Source organism: Kogia breviceps, chromosome 12, assembly GCF_026419965.1.
Source record: "Kogia breviceps isolate mKogBre1 chromosome 12, mKogBre1 haplotype 1, whole genome shotgun sequence".
In the NCBI taxonomy this organism is placed as follows: Eukaryota; Metazoa; Chordata; class Mammalia; order Artiodactyla; family Physeteridae; genus Kogia; species Kogia breviceps.
The window spans coordinates 39,715,612-39,738,537 of record NC_081321.1 but is presented as its reverse complement, the minus strand read 5'-3'; the positions used below and the strand labels follow the sequence as shown (position 1 = coordinate 39,738,537).

General features: G+C 40.0%; 1 protein-coding gene across 4 annotated transcripts in view; it reads left to right on the top strand.

Moving 5' to 3' along the window:
• Positions 1-10,533, top strand: part of CERS5 (ceramide synthase 5) — a 34,119-nt gene extending 23,586 nt beyond the window's left edge. The window contains exons 3-11 of one of the 4 annotated variants that reach the window (XM_059082811.2): positions 404-534; positions 1,236-1,293; positions 3,394-3,444; positions 4,134-4,226; positions 5,811-5,939; positions 6,041-6,147; positions 6,949-7,105; positions 7,950-8,058; positions 9,651-10,533. In XM_059082811.2, coding sequence (XP_058938794.1) covers positions 404-534; positions 1,236-1,293; positions 3,394-3,444; positions 4,134-4,226; positions 5,811-5,939; positions 6,041-6,147; positions 6,949-7,105; positions 7,950-8,058; positions 9,651-9,658 — 843 coding nt within the window. In that variant the 3' untranslated portion in view covers positions 9,659-10,533. The remainder of the gene's footprint in view (positions 1-403; positions 535-1,235; positions 1,294-3,393; positions 3,445-4,133; positions 4,227-5,810; positions 5,940-6,040; positions 6,148-6,948; positions 7,106-7,949; positions 8,059-9,650) is intronic. The other 3 variants (XM_059082812.2, XM_067009263.1, XM_067009262.1) reach the window with 3 other exon arrangements.
• The last annotated feature ends 12,393 nt before the right edge of the window (positions 10,534-22,926 follow it).

Here is a 22,926-nt window from a genome sequence, read left to right as displayed (position 1 = left end):
TTTGAGTTTTAGGCCTAGCAGCCACCACCACCCCTCCTTCTCCCCCAGACACACATCATAGTTTGATTTTGTTTTTCCCTGCTCCAGCTCTTGTCATTACCTAGTTGCATAATCAAATGGAGATGGTACTAATAGCCTTTGCAGTTGAGTTTTAACATCTCTTTTTACTTAGCTTGGGCTGGAGGGAGAAGACCAAACAAGGATGTGTATAGATGAATGGTAAAGGTCCTTGATGTGTAAAATAGTAATTCATACTAAAAATGACTTTGGGGATGAAACCTGGAAAGAAAAACATTACTTAAGTCACTATAGTTATTGCCACTTTGCCACTCAGCTAGTCAAAGGGATTTAATGAGAGGTTTGAAGAAAAAAGGATGTTCTGACTCTGGTCATAAATCTGCAGTATCCTGATGAGAAAAGGCTGGAGGGCCTGTCAAAGCAACTGGACTGGGATGTCCGAAAAATCCAGTGCTGGTTTCGCCATCGGAGGAATCAGGACAAGCCCCCAACGCTCACTAAATTCTGTGAAAGCATGTAGGTGTGCAGAAGGAGGTGGGGAGTGAGGAGAAGGGTGGAGTATGACTGGACTAAGGTTTTCTTTTTGGAAATCACTTTTCTTGTTACGATAACAGTCAATAGATATGGAGGGCTAACTCTATTATAGTCTGGGAAGAAGAGAACTGGAAGCCTGATCACCCTTAGTTTCTTGGACATGCTTGCCCCTAAGCTAGATGTAGTTCCATTTTGTTCCCCTTTCCCAAATAAATTGGGAATGAATTCCTATACCGGCACTTATATAGGTAGATATGCATACCCTTGTATGCATACCTTGGTAGAGATAGTACCAGCTTGATCTAAATTGACATTTTAGTGGGAAACATCCCTTTTCTGGACATACTATAATCCATTTCACTGGGTTTTTGCTGATTATCCTCTGGACACCGAGCACTGTATTTCTCATTGTCATGCAAAAAAAAAATAATAGGCACTATCATCAGAGAGTCTAATATGGAAGAAAACTTTAATAAAACCAGTATACACTTGTGGAAATCTATTTTAAACAGAGGCTGGAAGATTTTTATCTCTTTGGCTTTTTCAGTAACAGTATTTGTCCCTATTATGGGAACTTAATTTCTTACCAGTAACTGTCTTATCCCCAAATCTGCTCTATTCTTTACTTCACAGACTTTCTTTTGAGTGAATATTTATCTAACTTCTACTTCTTGCCCATCCAGGTGGAGATTCACTTTTTATTTATGTATATTCTGCTATGGAGTTAGATTTCTCTGGTCGGTGAGTCTGAACTTTCTCTGGTTCTCTGTTGGGTTCTAATCATGCCTACATCCCTGGAGGTAAGAGTTAAATACCTTTAGATTTTGTCCCTCACTCCCTTTTTTTTTTCTTGTGATTTTTTTTTTTTCTTGTGATAAGCTAAATTGATTGTCTTCTGTCTGGGGCCTGACATCAGTAACCTCGTGACTCTACTGTTTCTCCCATAAATAATGCTAATAATAAAAAAATTAATTAAATCAGCATAGTACGTGATGGTTTACAAAGCACTTGACAAAAGTCCTGTTCTTTCAAGGAGGAGACATTACAGAAATGAAGTCAGTAACTCATTAAAGTGGGTAAAACAGGTATTATTCCCACTTTTCAGTTAATTGTCAAAGTCAAAGAATTTCAGGCTTTTTGATTCGAGTCCTTTTTTTTCACTGTATCACGCTATTTTCCTCTAAATGCAATACTTGAGGCTTCAAAATACATGAAACATAAAGAGGCAGAAGGAAGGGAAAAGGAAGAGAATAGACAAATATATAGTCATATTTGGAGATTTTAATACTCTTCATAATTGACGAAATCACTAGACAAAAATCACTGAGATGTAGAAGATTTAAACAACACAATCAACCAATTTGGCCTAATTGACATTTATAGGACACTACACCAACAGCTGAAGAAAATGTATTTTCAAGTGCACATGGAATACCAACTAAGATAAACCATATGTTAGGCCATAAAATTAGTCTTAGCAAATTTTAAAATATCGAAATCTTACAAAATGTGTTCTCTGACCATAATGGAATTAAAATAGAAATCAAATTAATAATAAAAAGCTATCTAGAGAAATATTTGGAAGTTAAACAACTCTTCTAAATAACCTGAAGATCAAATAAGAAATCATAGGGAAATTAGAAAACATTGTGAATTGAATGATGCTGAAAATACAACATACCAAAATGTGTGGCATGCAGCTAAAGCATACTTAAGAGGAAATTTATAACTTTAAATGTTTATATTAGAAAAGAAGAAAGCTTTAAAATCAATCATCTAAGTTTTCACTTGAAGATCCAGAAAAAGAAGAGCAAAGTAAACCCAAAGTAAGTTAAAGGAAAGGAAAAAGAAAAAAAAAGCAAAAATTGATGAAATAGGCATTAGACAAATAAATAATGGAGAAAATTAATAAAGCCAAAAGTTTGTTCTTTGAAAGGTTTAATTAAAATTGATAAACCCTTAGAAAAAAACAAGAAAACAAATTATCAGTATCAGGGAGAAAAAGAGGCTATCATGGGGATTTCCCTGGTTGTCCAATGTTAAGACTCCGCCTTCCAATGCAGGGGGTGCAGGTTCGATCCCTGGTTGGGGAACTAAGGTCCCACATGTGGGATGTGGGGTGTGGCCAAAAATTTAAAAAAAAAGAAGAAGAAGCTATCACTATATATCCTGTAGACATTGAAAGAATAATAAGACAATATTATGAACAATTTAATAGTAATAAATTCAACAACTTAGATGAAATACTTAATTAAAACTCCATTAGAGATTATTACTTTTTTTTTTTTTTTTTTTTGCGGTATGCGGGCCTCTCACTGTTGTGGCCTCTCCCGTTGCGAGCACAGGCTCCGGACGCGCAGGCCTAGCGGCCATGGCTCACGGGTTTAGTTGCTCCGCGGCATGTGGGATCTTCCCGGACCAGGGCACGAACCCGTGTCTCCTGCATCGGCAGGCGGATTCTCAACCACTGCGCCACCAGGGAAGCCCGAGATTATTACTTTTGACTTGTGAATCTGGCATGGAGATCTCTCTCTCAGTTATTAAATGAAATCATTGTCTTCCTGCCTCCCAGTTTCCTATATATTCCAGGTTGTGATGTTTCCAGAAACTATCCTAGAGCTCTCGTTGCTCTTACGTACCTCAAAGCATGGTTTCTCTCTTTGTAATAACACTTTCTTGTTCTAGAAGAAAAGTCTAGCCATTTAGTTACCCTAAATTCTGGCAAGAGGGACTCCTTTTTCTTTCCTAACTCTTTTGCCCCAAGCATAGAGAGAAAGGGATTATATAGATGAGCCAGGGGAGAATTCTAAAGGCTGACTTGGATTTTCTGTTTTCTCTTAGTCGCCTTGGTTCTGGGACACCCGACAATGCTGGCACAGTTACCCTTATCAGGTAGGATCTGAGCCCTTTCAAGACAGGGGTCTTATGTGTGTGTGTAAGATGGGGTTGGGGAGAGTACATTGCCAGTCCCAAGGGAAGATGGCACATTTCCTTGGGATTCTTGAGGGATTAGGGACTGAGTCTCTTTGAGTCATATATTCAGGTATCTATTTTTGGGGTCCCCATAAGCAGGGAAATCCAGTGATCTGTTTGTTCCAGGTTCCTATATTCACCCTAATTGGGCTGGAAAGAAAAACAGCTTCCTGGCACTTAGTGAGGTGCTTTCTGGTTCACGTGTCCCTTTTGAATCCCTCAAGATTTTCTACTATGGTTCTACTCCATAGTAGAAAAATGTCAGGGGGCTGCTAACAGAGTAGAAGAAAGAAAGGCCTCAGTGTATTTAATCCCTTGAAAACACTAATTGCCCAGAATTCTAGACACACTGATTTGATTGTGCTATAGTATGTGTTAACCTTATCTGATCTCTGAAAGATGAGAACTGAAGATGTGTATGGGGAAGGGAAGAGGTTTAAGTCTCCACACCAATCCAAAGTCTGTTAGCTATTGCAGATCTTGGAAGATGATGGAGAGGAAGGTTGTTTAATAATTTGGGGTATGGGTCCTCTGAGACGGAGAAATTTGGGGAGATGGAATGAGTCTTTGACTAGCCGGTATTCTAACTACTACTTTCTCTCTTCCAGCCTCTCACAAATGGGCTTTATTACTATTATATCATGGAATTGGCTTTCTATTGGTCTCTTATGTTTTCTCAGTTTACAGACATTAAAAGAAAGGTAAGGACATTGGCTCCCTCAACCCACTGACTTATTGCATCCTCCTTTCCAGAGGCTATCATTGTCATTGTGATAGATTCTCTGCCCTGATTGGGACCACAAAAGAGGGAGAAAGTAGGTTTAATGGGACTTTTAGCTCTTTGTAATGTTCTCGAAGTGAAAACTGACTAATGATGAAGTATATTTGAGGCATTCAGGGCAGCTCAGGATGAAAACAGTTAACCGTCTAAGAAGCATACCCTTTTCCTCATTTTCTCCAAGGTTCTTACAATATACAAAGCTCAGGAAATTTAGTCTGAGCTTAGTCCCTAAGCTCAGAACGTAGGGATAGTAAGGGCTGATCCAGGAAAAGCCTTGATTCCAGAAAAGCTAGATCTGGCTTTTGTTTGGCATTAGGGACCCTTGTTCCCTCTCTGTTCTCGCTTCTTGGTGACCCCACTTACTTAAAGAATGTCAATTGGAAGGGGTTTTAGATTATTTAGTTTACCCTTTTCTTACTGTTTAGGAAACGAAGATTTCAGAGAAGTGAGTTGACTTGCCCACAGAGTGGCAAAGTTGGAAATGACTTAAGTTTTTTATAAGCAGACAGAAAGGGCAGAATCTTCACCTTTTATTGGTGTCCACCTGACATAATGCAGTTCCAGCAGCTCTAACCCTAATCTGTCACTAACTTGTGGTTATCTTTGGTAAGGAAAATCAGGGTTAGCCTTTGTGGGAATGGATTGAAATTGATCTGGGTTATTAGTTGTTGTGTAACCTAGAAGCTTGATACACAATTCAGATGCCTTTCACCCTCCTATGATTAGGAGACACAGGTCTCCTTACTAAAATTTTATTTTAATACATGACACATATAAAAAGGTTTGTAATACATATGTTGGTTTTAAAACATTCTAGAGTGTGTATTTGGAGTGGAGAGCACAGACTTTATATCCTTGCTTCTCTGATGCAAATTTACCTGCCCTCTCCCACCCTCTCTCCCTCACTGGGCTGGGAAGTATTTATTAGATATTTCTAATAACTCAGGTATTTAGAGATTTCTCCAGGGCTAACCTTGGCATTTGAACCCAACAGGAAGTTTGAGCTTTAAATCTGAAAGCAGGAAGTGCTTGTAGTAAGATGGATTGTTTAGCATGTCTCTGAAATGTTTTGGAATAGTTTAGCTATGCCCCCTTCACAAACCTCCCCTTTCTGTTAGGTCCCTTTGGTTGAAATTTCCTTCATCAAAGCAGAAGAGTCTTAGACTTTCAAGGATATCTGAAATATCTAAGCCTTGTATGCCTGACTGCCACCTGGGAAATTATTTCCAAGTGTCAGCTCAGCATCCAAGCTCTACATGTTCTGCAACTACCAAAGAAAATTGTTCTTTTCTGTGTTTTGAACTATATTAATGTAGATTATGGGTCAGTCATTGACGTAGAGAGTTTTGGGTCAAATGTTAGGCAGCTCCCTGAGGGAGAATTTAAACGAAATGGAACTTCTAAGGGGTGGGATAAGACCCTCAGAACAATGCAGGACATTGAGTTGGTCGGCAGCTCTGTGGCCTTGCCTTTACCTGCCTGTTTTATTTCCATTCCTTCCTAGGACTTCCTGATCATGTTTGTGCATCACTTGGCCACCATTGGGCTCATTACCTTCTCCTACATCAACAACATGGTTCGAGTGGGAACTCTGGTCATGTGTCTACATGATGCCTCAGACTTCTTGCTGGAGGTAAGACCCCAACCCCCATTTCCTCACTATTCCTCTTTCTTTACTTTTCTTCCTGAGAACTGGCTTTCTCCCCAGCTCAATTCTTGTCTTCCTTTCTCCAGGCAGCCAAGCTGGCCAACTATGCCAAGTATCAGCGTCTCTGTGACACCCTTTTTGTGATCTTCAGTGCTATTTTTGTGGTGACTCGTCTAGGAATCTATCCATTCTGGTAAGTGTTAGGGCTGTGGAGCTATGGTAGATACGTAGCCATAAACTGGAGATACCTTTCACCAGTTTAGGGAACAAACCACCAAGGTTCCCTAACCCTAAATATTGCTCTGCTTCTTCCTTGACCTAACCTGACCCTTTATGGACTCTAAAAGGACCTCATTTCCCTTGCACAACATTTCTAGTGAGGTGTGATCTAGACTGAGAGCATCCAACTCACTTAGCTGTGGCTCTCCTGACTCATCTCTGAGGAGCAGTCTTCATTTTATGCCTAAGTAATTCCTTTGCCTTCTTTTGTACTGATTACAAAATTCTCAGGCTCTTGCTTGTTTTCCTGCTCTATACCCTGTCTCCCACCCTGACCAACACACACATACACCACTCTCACTTCTACACTCACTGCTTTATGATACAAAGTCATTGACTCTGGGTTGGAGATTCTCCTTAGTCTGAGGGAATCAGCTACCAACTGTCCTATATGTGCCTGAGGATCTGAGTAATTCCTAGGATTATGATTAAAATTGGTGTCCCAAATTTGTGAAACTTTGTATATTTGAAGTGATTAATAATATGACTTATTCTATCAGTTGCTAAGATTTCTATCTTTCCTTACCCCTAAAGATAGAAAACTCCATGGGCCCCTTTCTTTATTCTTTTCTCACTGTGGATGAATATCTCTGGAACTTCAACTGATAGAAGGTATGGGGAGAAAACACAAGGTTCTGCTTTCCAGGGAATTCAGCTTCATCCCTATCTGTCTGGCTTTGACTCTGGAATCTGACCATTGGCCTTACTCTTACAGGATTCTGAACACGACCCTCTTTGAGAGTTGGGAGATGATCGGGCCCTATCCCTCCTGGTGGCTCTTCAATGGCCTTCTCCTGATCCTACAGGTTCTGCATATCATCTGGTCCTATCTAATTGCACGAATTGCTTTCAAAGCCTTGATCCGAGGAAAGGTGAGGATGAAAGATGGCTTCTTTCTTTGGGGCTGGGTGGGAAAATAGGTATTACCCAGCAAAGAGCCTAGGGCTCTTTCATCTTTTCTTTAAGTATGAATGTTTAGCCATCTAAGACATGACTTAGATGTCAGAGGAAGGATCTGCCTTCTTCCTGTCCCTTAGGAATGACCACTGTAAAATAATAAACAGGATTAGGTTTGGAGATGACCTCAACCATTTCCTACCCCTTACCTACCTACTTCGTGGATTTCATATTTTTGTTTTTAGCATGGGAGCCTTTTTTCAAAGGAAATCATATGCAGAGCTCCAAGATATAAACTGTATAAAAACAGAGATGTTAGATTGCCTAGGAGTAGTCTGGTAAGTCGCAGGCCACCCCAAGATGGCCACACTGTGATATTTAAGATATGGTTTATGTAAGGGACTAAGTACCAATCTCACCTTACTGTTGTATGAGGCAGGGGTCTCAAGTGAGATAGGTCTTTAGGGTTTCAAATACCCATGTTATGTCAAGAGCCCAAAAGCACAAAGAAAGATCATTCAGTGATAAAATTCATAACTGAATTTTGCAAATTCTGAAAGAGTCAGACGGTGATTAGCCTGCAGGCTGGGGATTCAGCCTTCGGTAATACACAATCCCAAGGGGAGGGGCTCTGGTAGAGGATACACTGACTCTAGAACAAAGGGATGGAATGTTCCCCAGGAATATATGATCCCTTGTGGCTGCAAGGGATCATATATTCTTTATGGCTGCAATTGGTTTCAGAACTTGCTCAGTGTGCCTGTGCATCTTGCTGTAGCTACTGGACATCTCTCTTCTCCCCTGCTCTTTCCTGACCAGGTGACCTATGCAGGAAGGATTAGACCCAGACTCTGTACTCTCCACTCTTTTCTCACCTCCTTCCTTTTTTCTATGCCTGGTGGGAGCTGGACAGTTTCATCTCTTGCATGTAAGTGTATCTGTGCTTCTAGTGTTCAGTGAAGCATGTCTGTCTGAATGTGTTTCTCTTCCTTCCTGCTTTCCTTTCTGTTTCCCTGGGTTGTATCAGAGCATGTATCTCTCCTGAGTCCAGCAATGGTGCCGGTCGGGTGAATGGTTACATGGGAGGCAGCTACTGGCTAAAGAGTAAGGTGGTTGGTATGGGGACTTCAGCATAGATGGACTTGTAGGGCTGCTGGCAGCCTACTCCTCTGGGCCTCCCCGCATCTGCACTCCTGTGACTAAGGGGTGTGCAGGGCACTGAGGAGAATCAAAGAAGCAAATATTTTCACTTCTTTAAAAAACTCTTGCCATTTTATATGGAGCTCAGGTTGGGCCATTGTTGAATGGAGCTCAAGTTGCCAGATTCTTTTTCCTAAATTGAGGCAAGATTAGAGTCTACTCATTTTTTTTTCCCTTTCTGTTTTTCCTTTCCTTCCCACCCACCCACCACCCCCCTCCTTTTTGAGCCTCCCTTTCCCTCAAATCTAGACACACTGCCCTCTGGTGGAGATTTCCTAAACATCAGATAATCAATTCATTATCTGGGTTCAGAGGTTGATAGCTATAATAAACCATAGAATCTTAGCGCTAACCAAAGCAATTACCCCACCCCTTGGCAACAGCAATTGTAGTTTTGTTTCCTTCTCACCCCCTTCTCTTAGTTACTTTAAAAACAAAAACAAAAGCACACATTTATTATCCTTCAGTTCGCGAGGGCAAAAGTCTGACATAGGTTTCACTGGGTTTCTCTCCTTTACTTTTATGGTCCACGGCAAAGAATCTGAAATACTTTGCTTGGTATGCAGGATAGTTTAGATTGAAAAACACTGCTCTAATCCAAATCCTTCGTTTAAAAATATAGAACAAAAAGCTGAGGTTGAAAGGTAAAGATTCATAGAGAGTAGCATGATTGGGAGAAGTAACAACACCCTATGACACTAGTCATAGGGTGTTGATAGTTGAGCCCAGGAAGAGCCCAGTTGTGGATCAGCTTTAGGGATAAAGCAAAACTCTAGATAACCAAAACTGCAGTGGCCACACCATCAGAAGATAGAAGCAATGATGATAGCCATATGTATTGTTTGTGTTGGCCTTTTCTTTTCTTTTTTTTTTTTTTGCGGTACGTGGGCCTCTCACCATTGTCTGTGGCATTGGCAGGCGGACTCCCAACCACCGCGCCACCAGGGAAGCCCACCTTTTCTTTTTTTGAGGTACAAGAGGAGAAAGGGTGTCTGTGAAGTTTCCTTCAAACCTAAACCATGACTGGGTGAATGATTTCAGCTCTTTTAGGCTGGTCCAGAAAGATAAACTCCTCTACCAAGATGGCTACTTATTCCATTGAGAACGGAATTAGAGATGATGAGAGAGAAACCCAGAAAGCAGGCAAAGGATATTCACAACAGTCTCTGTGGTCCAGATAGTATTTTGAGTCAGGTGCCACCAGAAAGTAGGCCAGATTGGGAGCAATGCCCAAACATGGGCTCTGTGGGCTTTGTCTGTCTTATGATTCTAGAAAAGATCTGTCCTTACCTTTTCTACCTTTGGCGCCATCCCACCCAGGTATCTAAGGATGATCGCAGTGATGTGGAGAGCAGCTCAGAAGAAGAAGATATGACCAGTAGCACAAAAGGCCCCTGTGGCCGCAGCTCCAGCAATGGTGCCGGTCGGGTGAATGGTCACATGGGAGGCAGCTACTGGCTGAAGAGTAAGGTGGTTGGTATGGGGACTTCAGCATAGATGGACTTGTAGGGCTGCTGGCAACCTACTCCTCTGGGCCTCCCCGCATCTGCACTCTTGTGACTAAGGGGTGTGCAGGGCACTGAGGAGAATCAAGCAAATATTTTCACTTTTTTAAAAAAACTCTGCCATTTTGTATTTAATAGCCTCCAGGTTCTTTCAGTAATGTTATTTGCTCTGTGTGTGCGCGTGCTTGTGTGCATATGTGCGCACATGTGCATATGCATTTGTGCATATGGGTGAGTTTCGTTGTCTAGGTTGGGGCACAAGCCTGGTCCCCTTTGAACCCACCTCAATCCCAGATTTGGCTGCATCTTGAATTGTGCTGGCTCCAGAGAGTCCCCTCCCTTGTTGCCCATGGCTCTTGAAGCTCTGGCCATCTGAACGGAGCGGCTAAGTTCAGCTCCAGGTTTCTGCAGTGTTCTTCCTTTGGAGATGGTATATCTCACATGACGTTATATAGAAACAGACAACCATGAATGGATGGCCAGGATTGCTGCGGCCCCTAGCTAGGTCCCCTTCCTGCCACCTGGTAGTGATGGACAGCTGCTGATAGATACCCTGCTCTTTATTCAGTGGTACGCAGGGAGTGGGGGAGTGGGAGGAGCAGGTGAGCTGAGGGCTGGAGGACAACAGCCACTGGGTGAGCTGTTAACGGTTTATACTATTGTTTACTCTTCTGTGATTAAAAGTGCTTCAACCCTCATCTGCTGTCTCAACCTCTTTAGTGACTCTGTCCCCAATCCCTTACCCATAATGTAATTAAGAACTTTTTCAGGTCTGATTCTAGAGGCCATTGGACACCAAGGTTTTCCTTTCTGTGCATGCTGGAAAGAGAGTGCCTGCATTTTAGGGCTTTATATTTTAAGAAAAAATAAACATGTGTAGTGACCATAAGAAAAAATACTGAGCAGATGAAAGCATGTATATTACTAAAGCAACAAAGGCTGTGGTTGAAGAGCTAAGACACCTTGAGTATTTCCTGTATTTCCCATATTTTAGAATACAGAGACTGCCAGTTAACATCTTAAGATTGCGATAAGTGAGTCTAAGCAGATGTTTTCTCTTTTAGTTCTGTTTTCTCTTTTAGCCTATGAAGAAACAGTCTTCCTAATTTAGATTTTTCTCTAGTTGAGGTCAAGGCAAAATTACCAAGAGTAGTATTCATCTCTTAGAATAGCTTTCCATTTAGTGAATATTCAGATTACCAAAATATTTCCAGATGCTCTTGTGTACATTAAGATATATGGTGTGCTTCATTGTTAGGGAGATGGATAAAAATTGAAAGAAGTAGGTTATTGTTCTAAGAATCAGATACTCATTTGATGTTCATTGACATTGGGATATTGACTCTACTAAACTTACTGAGTGGCTGATTTTAAAAAGACTTACTACAAAAAAAAAAAAGACTTACTACAGGGCATGGAAAAATTAAGCTCTAAAAAGTCTTACATAGTTATTTGGTCAGAGCTAGTTAGGAAGACTAAAAGACTAGGGTCTTACATTTAGTTCCTCAATTTGCTGTATTGTTGAATAAATTAGTAATTATGAAATATGAATGAAAATGCTTTTGAAAGTCAGACAAGGTATATATATTGCCTTTTGAAATTTGAACAATTGCTTTGTAAATACAATCTATTAGTTGGCCCAGCTAATCTGACAAAAGATGCAACCAAGTGGTATAATAATTAAAGTAATAATTGCTAACACATAGCTCTTTATTACATGCCAGGTACTGTAGTAAGCACTTTACGTATGATTAAAATACAGCAAAATAGGTTAACTTGCCTAAATTCAAACAGCTAGTGAAGAATCAAACTAAGAGTCTGTTCTTAACCACTATACTGTAACACTTCCCAAGACTTCATATGAGGAAGAATAGTTGTTGAAGAAGCGTTTAGCCAGAGGCACAGACTGATTAGAGTTAGCCTTGGATGAGTGAATTGAGATTAGGGTCAGTTATCGGAACAGGGTCTTGTTCTGAAGAGGAACTATATGCTTATAGTTCGAGTGGGAGATGAGAGAGAGGTTGCTAGGGAGTTTGAATACAGAGCCGAAAGATAATAGTGTTAACGGGGGGCAGCAAGACTGTCATGAGGCCAGTTTTATAGATGGCCTAGGAAGGTTTTATGCCTGAGAGGAAGGGCTCAAATCAGTGTAGAGCAGGTTAGATGCAGACCCATCATCCCTACCCGAGAACTAGGAATATTTGTAAGAGAAGCAAAGCAAGGCATTACCTCTCCTCTGTTGAATGTAAAAGAGTTTTAACTTTATTAATTATTGAAAAGATAACATGTTTGTATATTGCTTAACTGTTTTGAAGATGATTTCACAACATCAAAAAGTGAACTTCAGAACACTTCTGTAAAAGTAGGATTATCCCCATTCCATAAATGAATGTTCTGATTGTCATTACTATGTAACTAACCACCTGAAAACATAGTGGCTTGAAAGAACAATTTATTATTTCTCATGGTTTGGTTGGTTGAATGAGCCCAGTTGGAAATATCTCATGTGGTTGCTGTCATATGGCAGCTGGGAATGGAGTAGTTTAAAGATTCAACTGAGCTGGATGTCAAAGATGATTAGTCTGGCTAGAAGTTAATGCTGGCTGTTCCCTAGGAACTCTTTCGGGGCTATCTACTAACGTCCCTAAATGTGACGTCTCCATGCATTGGGCTTTTGCTCAGGTGGTTGCATTCCATGATGCAGGGAGCAGAAGTCACTAGGCCAATTAAGAATGTTGACTGGAGGAATTCCCTGGTGGTGCAGTGGTTAGGGCTGCCAGTGCTTTCCCTGGTGGGGAAAGGTTCCCTGCGGCCCAGGTTCAATACCTGGTAGGGGAGCTAAGATCCTGCAAGCTGAGCGGTGTGGCCAGAAAAAAAAAAAAAAAGAGAATGTTGACTGGAACTGGCACACATTACTTCCACTATATCCTACTGATCAAAGTAGTCACAGGGACCACCTAGATACGAGGGGGTGGTGAGATAGATTCTACCTCCTGAAGCAGTGGGGAGGTCACTGCAGAAGAGCATGGGGAATGGGAGGTATGGTTGTATTCACCTTTGAAAAATTCAGTCTGCCACAGTGAGAAAACTGAGTCTCAGAAGTTGTTCAAAAAACACAAACATCTTAGATTGCCTGTCATGTATCATGAGCTTTCACATTATCACAATCCTAAAAATAATCATATGAGTTTGGTTAGTGGGTGATAGTATGCTGATTTTAAACCAAGTTCTTCAGACTTTAGGTCCAGTATGCCTGCAGGAAGATATTTTCAGTTCAATAAAATATTTATTTAGTGCCTACTTTATGATAGGCACTGTGGCAGAGAAGCTGGAGACACAAAGATGAACAAGATCTGGTTTCTACTTCAAATTTCTCAGACTGCAGTTAGGAAAGGAAAAAAAAATGATACAATGTGATAACAACTGTTCTAAATTATTCTTGGCAAGGTGGGAGAAAACTTGAAAGTGGAGCTGGGCCATTAAAGATGAGTAGAGCTTTGCCAGGAAAACAGGAATAGGAAGGTGTTATGTTTGGAAGAGATGGGAGTATATGAAAGCTAACAGTTCTGTCTTAATGTAGACTAACCTGAGACAAACATCCAGGAATGGTGGATAAAGTTGTGGTGGTTTTTTTTGTTTTCTTTAATGCACAGCTGAGCTTCCAAGAAAGGGACACAAAAGATGCAAAGGTATGGAAAACTAGAGCAGAAGGCAAAACAGCTGATGCAGTTACTGAAGCAAGAGGAGAATATAACCTAAGGACTTGGGTTTTAATGCTGACAAGAGACAAGATTGTGGGCCCATGCAGGAAGCTGGAACTGAGACCTCCAGTTCAAGCTGGGACCCGGGGGCTTTCCTGGTGGCACAGTGGTTGGGAGTCTGCCTGCCGACGCAAGGGACGCGGGCTCGTGCCCCGGTCCGGGAGGATCCCGCGTGCCGCAGAGCAGCTGGGCCCGTGAGCCATGGCCGCTGAGCCTGTGCTCCTCAACGGGAGAGGCCACAACAGTGAGAGGCCTGCGTACCACAAAAAAAAAAAAAAAAAGCTGGGACCCGGAAAGAGCAACATCAAAAGGAGGAAACTATCAAAAATTCACACAGTTGGCAAAAGGAGAAAGCAAAGAAATTTGAATGCTTGGGCTTGTGGGGTCAGGATGCTCTTGAGAATTTTCTCAAGTTCTGGGCCCACACTTCATGTGAATCTGAGAACCTGAATGTATACTTCCTGTGTGGTCTGGGAAACATCACAACCTCCAACCCCATCCCCACGTAAGAACTTGCAGGAAAATTGATTTCAGATCAATTATCTATGGGACTGCTCTGGAAAGACCTGTACATGATGATGCAGACAATGTAGGATTCTTATACTACCACCACCACCTCCCACCAAATAAAAGAGTTCCAAAGGATTTCCTCAAACCTGCAGCATATATAACTAACTAAATACAAGTATCCAGAGTATGAATAATTTTAAAAATGACAAAGACAACCCAATAGCAAGAAAAGGAGAGGGGGAGGGAGCAAAGGATATGAACAGGTAATTCCTAGAGGGTGAATATGCCAATGGATAATCAATAAAAAGGTGATCATCCTTACTGGAAATCCATGATATGTAAATTAAAATGAATAGAAACCCCTTGACACCAACAGAATGAGGAAATGTTGCTGGTGAGAGTGACATTGACATAACTGCTTTGGAAAAGCAACTAGTAAAGCTAAATATTAGTAATTGGTCTTTTATAGAAACTAGTACAAGGATACTCATTGCATTGCTGTTTATAAGAGGGAAAACGTGGAAGAGACTCTGATCTTTCACTAGAGGAATGGGATAAATGGATTTACTCATGTAATTCGAATATTATATAGCAATTAAAATGAAGAGCTAAGTTTTCCTATTAATATGGATCTATTAGTCTGAACCAGTAGTACATATATATATTTATGTATAAATTTTTAAAAAATGTATTATAGGGAATTGGTTCATATGGTTTTGGAGGCTGAGAAATCTCAGGATCTGCAGTCAGCAAGCTGGAGATCCAGGAAGGCTGATGGTATAGTTCCAGTCTGAGTCCAAAAGCCTGACAACCAGGAAAGCTGGTGGTGTAAGTCACAGTCCAACTCTGTAGGCAGAAGACCAGTGTCCAGCTCAAAGACAGTCAAGTAGACAGAAAGACTGCCCTCTTACTCCATCTTTTTTTAAAAATTAAAGTATTATTGATTTATATTATATCAGCTTCAGGTATATATTTTTTAAATTCCACATATAAGTGACAACATAGAGTATTTGTCTTTCTCTACCTTATTTCACTTAGCATAATACCCTCCAAGTCCATCTGTGTTGTTGCAAATGGCAAATTTTCATTCTTTACCGCTGAGTAATATTCCATTGTGTGTGTATGTGTGTGTGTGTGTGTATACACACACACACACATTTTCTTTATCCATTCATCTGTTGATGGACACATTAATTGCTTCCATATCTTGGCTACTTTAAATAATGCTATGAATATTGGGGTACATATATCTTTTCGAATTAGTGTTTTCATTTTCTTCAGGTATATACCCAGGAGTGGAATTGTTGGATCATATGTTATTTCCATTTTTAGTTTTTTGAGGAACCTCCATACTGTTTTCCATAATGGCTGCACCAATTTACATTCCCACCAACAGTGTACTAGGGTTCTCTTTTCTCCACATCCTTGCCAACATTTGTTATTTGTGCACTTTTTGATGATAGCCATTCTGACAGGTGTGAGATGATATCTCATTGTGGGTTTGATTTGCATTTCCCTAATGATTAGCACTGTTGAGCATCATGTGCCTGTTGGCCATCTGTGTGTCTTCTTTGGAAAAATGTCTATTCGGGTCTTCTGTCCATCGGGTTGTTTTTTTTTACATTGAGTTGTATGAGCTTACTCCACGTTTTTGTTCTATTCAGGCTGTTAATGGATTGGATAAGGCCCAACTCCATTGGGGAAGGCAATCTGCTTTACTCAGTCTACAGATTCAAACATTAATCTCATCCAGAAACACCCTCTCAGATGTACCAGGAATATTATTTAACCTTCCATCTGGGCCTTCAGTGGCCAAGTAGACGCATAAAATCAACCAGTGGGAAGGATAAATATCAGAAACATAACTGTGAATGAAAAAGGCAAGTGGCAAAAGAATATGTCCGCTTTGATGCAATTAACATTACTTTTTAAACCGAAAAATATATTTAGGGTGCTTCTGTAGTAAACATACAGAAGCATACAGCAACTGCAGGCCCGCGTAACACACACACAAAAATAAATAAATAAATAAAATAAAATATTTTCCATTGAAAATATATTCATGTATTGAGTCCTAACCTTAAGAAGTTACAAACTAGTAGATATGATACAAATGAACACAATTTTTTTTTTCTTAAACAAAAAGCAAAAAACCTGTTGAAGCAAGTGGGGCAATATGTTCAAAACAATTAAAACTGAGGAATAAGTGTATGGGTTTTATTTCTAAATTCCCTCAGCTTTTGTATATGTTTGTAACTCAAAAAATATTTTTGTTATAAAAGCTATATATGCTCATGGTAAAAAAATGTTAAGTACATGACATCTCCTTTCACCCTAATCACTATTAAGTTTGGTATATAGCCTTCTAGAACCACTTGTCAGATAACTAAATGTATACAAATGTGTTTCTTTTAAAACAAAAATGAGATTATACTATACATATTCTGCTGGTTTTGACTGATAACATTCCATTTTATGGATATACCATTATTCATTAACTAATTCATAAGCTTATTTAAGGTTCTTTACTATTAACATAATACTGCAAATAATAACCTTGTACGAATATATTGTACAGTTGTGTGACTATTTATAAGGGCAGGAGTCCTAGCAGTGAAATAACTAGGTAAGAGGGTATAGGCGCTTTAAATTTTTGATAGAAAAAGACTATACAAACTTGTATGGCCATTAACTAGAGATTGCCCTGTATTATTTAAGTATTAAAAGTGCTGTGAAAGGGGTGGTTGCTATGGAGTACAAAAGAGGTCTTAAATATCATGATAGGGAATTTGACCTTGACCCAGTAGCCAGTGGTTCTCATCTCTATAAAAAGCCCAATACCATTTTTTTTTTCTCTTGCAAAGGCATTTAAGGGCATACATTTCCTGACATGATCTTGGGCTGTGTCCTGCAGTTTTATATGAAATATTTTGTTTTATTGCTTTAAAGAAGGTAAGAAATTTCAGTTTTGGTCTTTCTCTTTGATTTGAGGGTTGCCCAGGAATATTTCATTTCCACATAGTTGAGATTATCATTATTTATAATTTTATTGGATGTGATCAGAGAATACAGTCTGTAAAATTCCTGCAATCTGTAAAATTCCTACTTTTAAATTTGTTAAAAAATTGTTTTGAATAGTCAATCAGTGTTTATAAGTGAACTATAGATATTCACAGATGATCTATTCTATACTTATTATATATACACATGTGTGTATAAGGTTTGTTGTATTATTCATTTCTTCTCAGTCCTTACTTTATTCTTCTAGTGCTGTTCAGTCTGAACAAAGTATGATAGACTCTCACCATAATTGTATTTTTAACCTGTTCTGTATTCCTAAGAATTTTTTTTAACAAGCCTAAATGTTTTATTAATTTCTTCAAAACTCAGACAATATGCAAAATTTTGCACATGTGTGCAATTTTCTGGAGAGGCTGTCCATAAATTTCATCAGTAATCCATATATATATAAAATGATAGTGTGGTACACAATGAACTTACCCAATGTTATACCTAAGAATTTTTGCTTTAGTTTTTTTAGTTGCTTTGTTTGTTACAAATTTATGATAACCACCCTTTCTTCATAATTTGTCTTTTTATATTACCAGATTATCTCTTTATTCCATTTAGTGTTTGTTAACCTTTCTTAATATTACCATTCTTGCTTTACATTCGTTTGCATTTCTGGTATGTCTTACCCATCAATTTTCAACTTCTCTTTATTAGTATGTTTATTAGAAACTATATATAATTTGGATTTGCTTTTTTAGCCCAGTCTATTAGATTTTGTCTTTTAATGGGAGAATTCAGTCTATTGATATTTAGTGTAATAACCGATGAACTTAATTATATTCCTTCATCTTAATTTGACAGCAAATAAGTCTGTTCTTCTTTATTAAATATAGTTCATGCTCAGTAAATACTAAACAATTGCTTGAGTTTAGGTTTTGACAAGCTTCTCTGAAATGACAGTAGGTGCTCCAAGTGAAAATGAGGTAGGAAAGGACTGAACCTAGGCAGGGAGTAAGACTGGCATATTACATATTATCTACTCTATTAGAGTTCTCCAGAGAATCGGAACCAATACATTAGAGAGAAAATAAGAGTGAGGGCAAGAAGGACTGATTTATTTCAAGGAATTGGCTAACACAGTTGGAGGGACTGGAAGGTCTGAAATTTAGAGCAGGCCGGCAGGCTGAAAATGCAGGTAAGAGTTGTTGCAGTCCAAGATCCACAGGCTGGAAACTCAGGTGGGGGTTGGGTTCTATGTTACAGTCTTAATGCCGAATTCCTTCTTTGGGAACTCTGTCTTTGCTTTTAAGGCCTCAGCTGATTGGGTGAGGCCCATCCATATTATGGAGGACAATGTGCTTTACTCCAAGTTGGCTGATACATTAATTACACCTAAAAAATACCTTCAAAGCAACATGCACTGATGTTTGACAAAACAACTGGGCACCATAGCCTAGCCAAGTTGAAACAACATTAACCATCACCTCAACACCATAGCAAAAGTTGACCAAATATGAATGGATTATTTCTAAACCAGGTGGTTACAAATATTTGTAACACTCCCTTTACTATTCTTAAATGCAATTAATATTTAACTTATCTACTGTACACATAATTTTTAAAAATCACCATAATGTTCTAATAGTAATATAAAGGATATGTTTTTAAAAAGAATTTATAATAAAATTATTTCCACATATAGATATTGGGCATAGTTATACTAGCACTCAGATGCTTGCACTTCTGTACATTCACCATGAATACAGTGGCTACAAATGCAGACTGATACTATCGTGTTGTGTGAGAGATTCAAACGCCAGGAACAGGCTCTGCCATCGATGGCATGGTTTTTTGAAATGGTGAACAAAAGTTCTAAATAAACTACACTACAATCTCCCCTCCATTTATTCAGTAGTTGCATGCCTAGAGGATTCAGAGTACACTAAAAACTATACAAAAAATACTTCATATTTATAGGTAAAAAAGTGAGGTTATAGGCTCAGCTAATTATAAATTTTTTCATGGGGACATTTGATAGTTGTGCAGGACTTGGGACAGTATGTTGTTGTGTAAGACTATCCCAGACACTGTGAGAATTCTGGCATCCTTGGCCTCCACCTACCAGATGCCAGAGATGCTTCTCAATCATTGTGACAATCAAAACACTTTAACCTCTGTTGTGTGTGTGGTGGGGTGCCACTTCTGCTGAGAACCACTGTAGTAAATAATAGGAAGCTATCAAAAGTATTTTTTCTCCTCTCAACTTTTTGAGAAATTGGAAAAAAAAGAGAAAAACATTAAGAATGCTGTATGCGCTCATATTTCCAATACCCCAAATTAATGCCTCTAACAGTTTGTCTTACTTCAAATCTTATTTTTAAAAGAAATAAAAAATTAGAGACCTGTGACATTGTGATATAATAAATATATAATTGGTCTTAGTCCCAGGTTCTTGGCACAGAGCTTCTAAGACCCTTGGGAATCTCCAGAGTGATATATCTTTTTATTTGCTAATGAGGTTACTCTGGGTGGGCCCCTAGATAGTTTCAGGTTGGGCGCTGGTTGCCAAAGGAACAAGACAAAGGAAGATTAGAGGGCTGGAACTTTCAGCCCCCCATTCCCGATCTCCTGGGAGGGGAGAGGTGCTGGGGATTGGGTTAATCATTGAATGGCTGATGATTTAATCATGATTATATAATGGAACCTCCATTAAAACTCTAAACAATGAGGTTCAGAGAGCTTATGGTGGAACACAGAGATGCTGATACAGGGATGGGCCCTATGCATCTCTTCCATTTGGCTGTTCCTGAGTGGTTTCCTTTATAATAAACTAGTAATAATAGTTTCTCTGAGTTCACTCATGTGAGCCATCACAGCAAACCTGAGGAGGAGGTCGTGGGAACGGATCTGTAGCTGTCAGGCAAAGTGTGGGTAACCTGGGGACACCACTACTTGTGAATGGCTGAGCCCTTAACCTGTGGTGTCTGCGCTAACTCCACGTAGCTTAGTGGCAGAATTGAACTGCAGGACATAGTTGGCGTCTGGAGAGCTGGAGAATTGTTTGGTGTGGGAAAAACATATTTGGTGGTAGAAGTGTTGTGAGTAGAGGCAACGGTTTCCATTTAAGACCCCCTTTAACCTCTGCCCTGTTCCACCTCACTTCATCCCCAATGTAATGACTACTATTGTCCTTTCAATCTATTTTTTGTACTTTTATAATCACATATGTATCCATAACATAGAATATGAATTTCCCCATGGGTTTGTGATGTATCCTCTATCATATTCAATTTCTCACAGATACACTGATCTGTGTCTGAGTTTATTATTCTGTGCCATTGATCTATTTGTCTGCTCCTGCACTAGTACCACAACATTTAGATTACTATTAGCTTTCTACTATGTCTTGATATCTGGTAACTCCAACCCATCTTCTTTGTTTCTTTTCAAAACAACTGTCTTAGATACCTGTGCTTTTAAAGATTTTTTTAGAGAAAAAGTGGTGTCTTCTATAGATACTTGGCCCAGCATGGGAGGGTGAAGGGTCAGAGAAACCTTTTAGGAAAAAGAGGATAGAAAGGATGTTCCATTTAGAGAGAGAGCAAAAACAGGCATGGAGACAAGAAACAATGTGCAACCACACAGGTCATTTGATTTTACTAGAACACAAAGGGTGAGGTAGGAACATAAGGTAGGTCAAGTCTTAAGGACCTCATACACCATACCAAGGAGTCTGGACTGGACCTTACAGGTCAGGGATTCTTAACCTATTGTCTATGGTTGAGCTTCAGAGGGGATCTGAAGCAGAATACCATAATCGAATCTGTTCCAAATAGATGTCTCTGACAGCAATGTGGCAAATATGAGGTCAAGGCTGGAACTAAGACCCCTAAAAGGCTCCTGCAAAAGTATAAGCAAGAAATGACAAGGGTAGAACTGACTGAATGGATGTTTAAATGGTAAAAAATTAATAAGACAATTACTTGGTTGGGAGTACGGTACAGAGAATAGTATAATAAGACTCCCATATTCCTGACTTAAATGATAGTGAAAATAACGGGAAAAAAACAAGTAGGTCCTGGAGATATGAAGGAATGCTGTTAGTCGTGGACAAGTTAGAGAGGACTATAGGATTTGAGTGGATATAGCAAGCAACTGGGTATATCTGAAGCTCAAAAGGTCAACCTGGAAGATACAGATGTGGAGGTCAGCAGCAGGTGTTAATAGCTGACATTTATTGCTTGTCAGGTACCGGAGTATTAATATGAATTGTCTCATTTAATCTCAAACCAATCTTCTAAATTAGAAACTACCCTTAAGCAAGTTTATATACTGAGAAGAAGGAAGAGGGTGAGTTAGATAACTAATGGAGCAAGGTCTGGGGTTGAGAAGGGTAAGGCTGGAGGCAGGGCAGCTGTTCTGGGGCTCAGCTGTGGGCACAGGCTGGACAGGGAAGCAGTTTATAGACCAAAAAGGGGATGAAAGATTGGAAGGAATCCAAAGATTTGAAGTATTCAAGTTCTCGAATAGAGTGAAAATGAGAATATAAGAAAGCTCCTCAAAAAGGACTGATTTTACACTGTTTGGAAGTGGCACTGGGGAGCTGAAAGAACGGTCACTTTACTGTCTGTACAGGCAAGTGAGAAAGCAGAGAAGGCAGTCCTTGGTTAACACATCAAGAGAGGATGGGAGTAAATGGGTTGAGGATGTAGGAATGCTGAGTTTTTAAATCATGGAAGAGGGCCTTCAGGTGAAAGGTTTAGGAATGGGGAACAAAGGTCAGAGCAGTATGTACATGAGAGAGGACAGGTGTCCAAAGGGGTTGATATTTTGGGTGATCAAAAATGACGTGAACAAGCAAGCCTCAAAGCTCAAAATGAAATGGTGGGGGGACTTCCCTGGCGGTCTAGTGGTTAAGACTCTGGGCTTCCACTGCAGGGGGCATGGGTTCGAACTAAGGTCCCACATGCCACGTGGCCAAAAAAAAAATGATGGCAAGACTATCTCTTCATGGGCTTCCCTGGTGGCGCAGTGGTTGAGAGTCTGCCTGCCGATGCAGGGGACACGGGTTCGTGCCCCGGTCCGGGAAGATCCCACATGCCGCGGAGCGGCTGGGCCCGTGAGCCATGGCCGCTGAGCCTGTGCGTCCGGAGCCTGTGCTCCGCAACGGGAGAGGCCACAACAGTGAGAGGCCTGCACACCGCAAAAAAAAAAAAAAAAAAAAAAGAATCTCTCTTCATAGTTGGATTTTACCTTGAATGCATTGTTTTCTTTCAAATCCTCTTCACAACTCTGCAATCAGACCTGCAGGTATATTCTTGAGCAGTGGCACAGTAAGAAATCAACCCTGATGCTAATACTATACCCACTATGCTTAAGGAGATGGACTGCATTAGTGTAGGCTGCCCAAAAGCCCTTCACATTTTAAGAACTATCTGCCTCCACTTTGTGCAATTTTAACAGCCGTTAAACAAGGGCCTCTGCCTCCTTGACTCAGAAGTGCACATGTGGCCAAGCTGGCCAGAGAACTCCATTACCTGGACACAGCTTAACTGGTCCAGGAATGGTCACTGACCACAAAAGAGCTTTGGTCTTTACAGTCTTCTCAGGGGATTTATACAGATGCTGGGACAGTCTTTTCTCTGAGATCAGGAGAGCTGAGATTACTCCTAGAACTGTATATCCCCTACTTCATGGGTGCTAAGAGCTCAAGATATGGAAATCCAGTCTGTGACTAGAAAACTGGTAGTCAAGACCCCACCTCTGTAGTCCATACCCTGTTCAAGCAAACAAAAACACCAAGACACA